We start from the raw sequence: 7,384 nt of genomic DNA, 5'->3' as shown, positions 1-7,384 counted from the left end.
AATAAAATATATTTTAAAAAAATAAATAAATAAAATTAAAAAAAAACTATGAACAAGTTCTTATGCACACTGCACATATCTTATTTTGAAGTAAAAAAAACAAAACGGGAACAAATACAATATTTGTATTTGCATGTGGCCCACAGGCCGTAGTTTGAGGACCCCTGCTCTAGACTAGGACTCTGGCTCCAATCAATTCAAAAGCCGTTTCTTCCATCTGTCCATCTGGCTCCTCTTTAACTGTTTTAACCTATATGTTAGAACCTAGAGAGAGTTGATTTGAGTTCTGCTACTTCCTTGTATTTTGGACATATTTATGTTAAGGAGAGTAGAAACTGAGAATGAAATCATCACCTTCCTTTGCATTTGGCATTTGTTGTTTAACTACCTGGCATCCATTTCCATTTCTTATGGCAACGGCCTTGATTTTTATTGGGGGATCCACTTCTCCCCCAAGCTCAGTCCACTTGGCCTGCCTGAGGCTTTCCCCTGGCCCTAGAAGCTCATGAAACTGGTACAGGAACTCTCCGGGCTGCAGTTAGTGTGGGTCCACTCTGAGTGAGTGTCATGGTTTAGTTTTTCAGGATTGCTGAAAGACACATTTTTTCCTGCTGGGTTGGAATCTAAAAGAATACGGTTCCTGGAGGCTCTAGCAGCTATTTCACAAGCTCAAAGAAAAAGGTAGGAAAAAAAGTTAAACAAACAAACAAACAACAACAACAACAAAAAACCTCAAAGAGAAAGTCTGTCTGAACACATACTAAAAGAAAAACACACAGACCAAGAAAGAGAGAGAATTTTGAGCCACAGTACCTAGCAACTTCCCCAGCCAAGTATACCATTAAACTGCTGTGTGAACCAATAAATTCTCTTTGCTTCTGCCTCTGCCAATTTCAGTCAGGTGTTCTGTCACTAGCAACCAAAAGAATCCCAAACTGATACAGCCTCCTCTTATCTCCTCAGACCAAATTCAATCAATCACCCACATACGCAGAGAAGATGTGCCAGTCAAGCCCCAATCATTCTTCAACAAACATGTACTGAATGTCTGTTGTATACGATGCCTGCCCTAGGAAGAGGAATTATGGCGGTACACCATCATTAAGAACTGCACACATTTTTGTGGAAAAATACCCAGCAACAAAACCACTTCCCTAGAGGAGAACCAAGATGGCGGCATAGGTTAACACCGGAGTTTGCTGCCTCGAACAGCCACTTCAAAAATACAACTAAAAGACGGAACGGACATCACCCAGAACCACAGGAAGGCTGGCTGAGGAGAGACTCTTCAACTAGAAGGAAAAATAACAGCACACCGAGGCTCAGAGGAGGCGCAGTGTGGAAAATACTCAGGTGCGGAGGTGCGCGCGCAAAGCGGGCTGGTGGCTGAGAGCGCGGTTGTCGTTTTCGGTCAGGGGGGAGTCTCAGACTCTGAGCTCCAGATACGGGTGAATCGCTGGGGACTCAAACGGGAGAAGTGGGAGTGTCTGGCATCAGTTGGAAGGCAGCTTTCTCTCCGAGGTTTGCAGCGGTTCCTGGGGTTCTGAGAAGCAGAGCCTCTGGGAACAGGACTGAGGGCACCATAACGGCTCCCTCCGCCCGCCCTGTTGAGCCCGCCCCGCCCAAGCCCTGCGCAGAGCCATTTGCCAGATCGCCTCAGGCAAAGGCTAGATTAGCACCTCCCCAGAGGACAGAAGTTTTCCGCGGCAGACACAGCTGATTCACACAGCCAGTCGGCCTGGTGGTCAAATCCCTCTAGTATTAACTACAACAATCAAGGCTCAACTAGAACAAGACTGCGCACAAAGACCACTAGGGGGTGCACCAAGAAAGCATAAAAAATGCGGAGACAAAAAAACATGACAGAAATGGAGGATATAGAGCTAAAAATCGCAATTTTGAGGGCTTGCAAAAATGTGCTAGAAGCTGTCAATAAACTTGAGGAGAGAGTCACGAAAACTAATGAGACCCTCGATGCTATGATAAAGAACCAACTAGAAATTAAGCATACACGGACTGAAATAAAGAATATTATACAGACACCCAATAGCAGACCAGAGGAGCGCAAGAATCAAGTCAAAGATTTGAAATGCGAAGAAGCAAAAAACACCCAACCGGAAAAGCAAAATGAAAAAAGAATCCGAAAATACTAAGATAGTGTAAGGAGCCTCTGGGACAGCTTCAAGCGTACCAACATCCGAATTATAGGGGTGCCAGAAGAAGAGAGAGAGCAAGATATTGAAAACCTATTTGAAGAAATAATGACAGAAAACTTCCCCTACCTGGTGAAAGAAATAGACTTACAAGTCCAGGAAGCGCAGAGAACCCCAAACAAAAGGAATCCAAAGAGGACCACACCAAGACACATCATAATTAAAATGCCAAGAGCAAAAGACAAAGAGAGAATCTTAAAAGCAGCAAGAGAAAGAGACTCAATTACCTACAAGGGAATACCCATACGACTGTCAGCTGATTTCTCAACAGAAACTTTGCAGGCCAGAAGGGAGTGGCAAGAAATATTCAAAGTGATGAATAGCAAGAACCTACAACCAAGATTACTTTATCCAGCAAAGCTATCATTCAGAATTGAAGGTCAGATAAAGAGCTTCACAGATAAGGAAAAGCTAAAGGAGTTCATCACCACTAAACCAGTATTATATGAAATGCTGAAAGGTATCCTTTAAGAGGAGGAAGAAGAAAAAGGTAAAGATACAAATTGTGAACAACAAACATGCATCTATCAACAAGTGAATCTAAGAATCAAGTGAATAAATAATCTGATGTACAGAATGAACTGGTGATTATAATGAATCAGGGACATAGAAAGGGAATGGACTGACTATTCTTGGGGGGGAAAGGGGAGTGGGAGATGCGGGAAGAGACTGGACAAAAATCGTGCACCTATGGATGAGGACAGTGGGTGGGGAGTGAGAGCGGAGGGTGGGGCGGGAACTGGGAGGAGGGGAGTTATGGGGGGGAAAAAAAAGAGGAACACATGTAATCTGAACAATAAAGATTTAATTAAAAAAAAAAACCACTTCCCTAATGTGTGTAGGAACCTGTGTTAGGTGTTGAGGACAGAGAGGATCATTAGTCAGGGTGTATATTCACCAAAGTTTGTCATCAAATTGTAATGATGGCATGCACACAAAGAGATAAACAGCGATCTGGGATCTTAGATAATATGGATTCCTGAAGATGGAAATCAAACACCAAGTAAGATGCCTAGGCAGAAAATCTGAGCACAGGCAGCATAACATTTTCATTTTCCTTTGAACCAAAATTAGCTAGAAAAGGGAGGGAAAGTGCTATAAAAAGTAGGAAAGAAGAAGAGGTAACAGGAGGGGAAGAGAGATTAGTAGCTTTGAAAGTTGTTCTAAATCATTTTTTTAATTAAAAAAGGAATCTTGTGGATTTTATCTGCTTACAAATTAATCATGCTAATTTTTTAAAAATTAAAGATTACAGAAATATCTTCATTCACTCATTCAACACCATTTATTACATGCCTGCTATGTGCCAGCCACTATTACATACATTGCGGTTTTAGCAATAAGTAAAACAATGTCTCTACCTGTTACATTCTAGTATCTACAAAGTGAAAAGTAACTTTCTCATTCCACCTCCCAAAGTGGCCATTTTTATTTTTTTAAAAAAGTATATGCTATACTTACTATTATGAAAATAGTAAGTAAATATTGTGAATACTTACTATTTTTTGCAAACTGCTTTTTTAAAAAAAAACTTAGCACCTGAACTGGTTTCATGTTAATAAATATAGATTCATCTCATTTTTTAATGAGCTATGTCATATCCCATTGTATTTAACCACTATCCTATTCATTAACATTTGGTTATTTCCAGGTTTTCACAATGATAAGCAATGTTATTGTAAAAAATGTGTGTCATTTCTATATTTTTTCAAACACTCAAAAGAAAGTGTTAAAGTTCTCCAAAATGGGAAGGTTTAATCCATAGTGAAAAAGATGTGAATTAAATTCCTTTCAGGTAAAAACCCTATCATCTATTTCCTTTTTGATTAATCACTGACTTACTGAGTACTTAATAAGATTTTACACAAGTGAATAGAAAATATCTTCTAAAATCCATTCATATAAGTGCAGACTGAAAAACAGATAAATAATCAATAGACATTTGCAAAAAGTCTTTTATGTGCCCAGGTCTGTTCTAGGCTCAAAGAAGAGAAATCTGTATTTTTGTTGAAATAAAAGGTCACCACAATTGAAATGGGCAAATACTCTTCTATGAAAGTCCTCCTATTATATCCTAATATTTTCCTTTTTAGGAAAGATTATTTGAGATATTAATAGAGATTTTATTTTTAAACTGTTATGACTACTTCAAATAGATTTCAAGAAACAAAAAAAAATATCTTTTGAATAGAAACACACATCCATAAAAAATATTTCTATTAGAATTATTTGACATTTGAAGTCTACCTCTAGATCAGTGGTTCTCAACCTTGGCTGCACATTAGAATCACCTGGAAATCTTTTTAAAATCCTGATTTCTGGGCCTCATCCTCCAGAAATTCTGTTTCTTTGTTACTTATATTGTGGCCCCATCCCATAACAAAGAAACAATTTCCAGAGGATGAGGCCCAGAAATCGGGATTTTAAAAAGATTCGGTGATTCTAATGTGCAGCCCAGGTTGAGAACCACTGCTCTAGATGCATCAGTCCATACCTTGACTGTTTCCAATAATCAAAATTATTTATGTCTTTCATTCACATACAGTTGTCTCCAGTCTATTTAGTGAACCTTTTATCAATGCAAAAAGACATTTCAATAACAGTTCAATGAACTAAACAAGTTGTTTAATTAATAAAAATAATTTTTTTTAGGAGGAAACTGCAACAGTTTTGTTTGGCATGCAAGCTTAATTGTGTGTCTTATAGCTTGGTTTTGGCCTGTGATCACTTAAAAACAATCATCAAGCAATTTAAATAGTTAACTGTAATTGCAAGATTACGGCTTTTGCATTTTATGGTATATAAAATCTAGCATAAGAGAAAATAAACACAAGACCCGACAAAAAGTTTCATTCACTTACCCTCTTCATAACCACAGCCAGGGTAAACTTCACTCAGCCTTAGGCCATTGAATTTTATCCTGAAGTTTCCATCTACCACACAATCAGATAAACCCCAGCTTGTGTGAGCAACTAATGGAAATAGTGCCGTAAAAAGAATTGCCAAACGAATTTCCATGTGCTTAACCTAAACGGGAGAAATTACAGCAGGAGCTGAGTAAAAGGTTTCTAGCTGTTTTTAAACCAGAGGGGGTGATTTCACTTTTAGCAGGACCTTGTGACTAAGATTGCCTGGTCGGGGAAATGATTAACACCCCTGTTGTCATCATCTGCTTGAACTCTCCAAGCTGCAGGAAATCAGCGAGGGAACCTTATCAATCCTGGGCAAGTGTGTTATGAATGCGCTGTCAGGGGCGAGGCTTAGCATGCTGAATTCAACTTCAGGGTGCGGCTATTTTAAATAAAAATGTATTCAGAACCTCTGCCAATGTCATTAGTGGTTCTTTCTACTGAGTTATTGTTTATAAAAGGTGTTATTTTTACTTGTCCTTTCTGTGCCCCACCTTCAAAATTAGATGATCGCTTCTTAGATCCTTTTTCTTAAAATTCGAAAGCTTTATAAGTAACATTATTAGTATTTCTGGTTCCCTCAACCTTGTTCGCTTCCCAACCATGGTCGAATCTAAAAACTCCAGTGTCTTTCTGAACTGCCAGTTCTCATTCTTTTGGAAACCGGGGGCATGGAAAAATAGGGAGGTGCATATAAGTAGGAGGCACTAGAAAGTCACCAAAGGATTATTATTTTTTCTTTAAATGATTGTTATGAATAACAACTATTACATGATCATTTCTTCAGAAATGCTTCTAGAAGGAGTGAGAAAAAAAAATCTCACCCAGATATGAGAAAGAAATGGAAGAGATTTATTTAGATAAACTTCTGTGCATTGTCTTCTCAACAAGAGCCTGCTGTGATTTTGCAAACACGTGGCTTCTTCTTTTTTTTTTTTTTTAATATATTTTATTGATTTTTTAAGAGAGGACGGGAGAGGGATAGAGAGTTAGAAACATCGATAAGAGAGAAACATGGATCAGCTGCCTCCTGCACACCCCCCGCTGGGGATGTGCCTGCAACCAAGGTACATGCCCTTGACCGGAATCGAACCTGGAACCCTTCAGTCCCCAGCCCGACGCTCTATCCAGTGAGCCAAACCGGTCAGGGCAACACATGGCTTCTTAAGTGGAATTCCACTCCGCTAACAGGGCTTAGTAGGTTGTGCATTTCCTGTCAAATGGATGAAGAAAATGAGAACTGGGTCTCAAATACAGTACTGAATAGAGCTGGTTGTCAGTTGTGTTTATTAAGCTATGAACTTCGCTTTCCTTGTAGCTCTTATATTGCTGATTTCTAAGTAGATTGATGACTCAGAGTTCTTATCATTCTTCTGAGAATTGTCAGATTCCTTTTAGGAACTCAGTTACAATCGCCCCACCCCCATGACGAGTTTGAACCGTTCCAGTGCCATAAAACGATTCTAAAAAAATTCAACTAGTTTCTCCCTCTGCAACCGTATATTACTTTTGTCTCTGAAATTTAGCAAGCACTCTGAGTTTCAAATATTCTTTGCTGGCCTAACAATGGTTAGCCCGTTAGAGTGTTAACTACCATACTCTCAATTCCTTTTGTTGGGCTACAACAAATAACTAGAAAGTTGGAGAAGAATGCCACACATACACAAGTTTTAAGTCACCTTTATTATCTATCATTATAACAAGGCCTGGCACATTGTAAGCACTGACTAATCATCTGCCATTATTATTCAGTTGTCCAAAAGGATGGTGTCTACAAACATACAATAAAAGAAAACAAACAAACAAACAAACTAAGTCTTCCAGAACTGAGATTCTTAACCTAGATTTTAAGGGAACCAGGGATTCTTAGAACATCCTAAATTGTATGTAAAATTTACAACTGTGTGCTTTTTGGGGAAAATGCCATTATGGTTCATCAGATTCTTAACTGAATGGGTCAAAGACACAGGCACAGAAAAAGGCAAGAACTACCACCCCAAAGAAGTATTAAAAATTTGTACTCTCTGGGATGGGCTTGTGAAATAGACTTTAGAAGTGGATTGAAACTTTCAAGGAAGGATTTTATTATCTCCATAATATGGCAAAGCTCAATTTTAACCATTTTGAGTAACATACTATGTCACTACTTCTGTTTTTTTTAATTATAAATATTATGAGGTTCTATCATCTATACTAATAAAAGGGTAACATGCTAATTAGACCAGGAGACCTTCTGGACAAAGCCATGGTGGCGGGGCCGAG

General features: G+C 38.7%; 1 protein-coding gene across 1 annotated transcript in view; it reads right to left on the bottom strand.

Annotated features, from left to right (window-relative positions):
• The window catches only part of TRPM6 (transient receptor potential cation channel, subfamily M, member 6), a 145,636-nt gene extending 140,333 nt beyond the window's left edge, over positions 1–5,303 (bottom strand). The window contains exon 1 of the mRNA XM_014541274.1: positions 5,075–5,303. Within this exon, the coding sequence (XP_014396760.1) occupies positions 5,075–5,083 (9 nt within the window). The 5' untranslated portion in view covers positions 5,084–5,303. The remainder of the gene's footprint in view (positions 1–5,074) is intronic.
• Positions 5,304–7,384: the final 2,081 nt, after the last annotated feature.

Source organism: Myotis brandtii, unplaced genomic scaffold (assembly GCF_000412655.1).
Source record: "Myotis brandtii unplaced genomic scaffold, ASM41265v1 scaffold266, whole genome shotgun sequence".
NCBI classification, from domain to species: Eukaryota; Metazoa; Chordata; class Mammalia; order Chiroptera; family Vespertilionidae; genus Myotis; species Myotis brandtii.
This window is presented reverse-complemented; position numbering and strand designations above follow the sequence as displayed.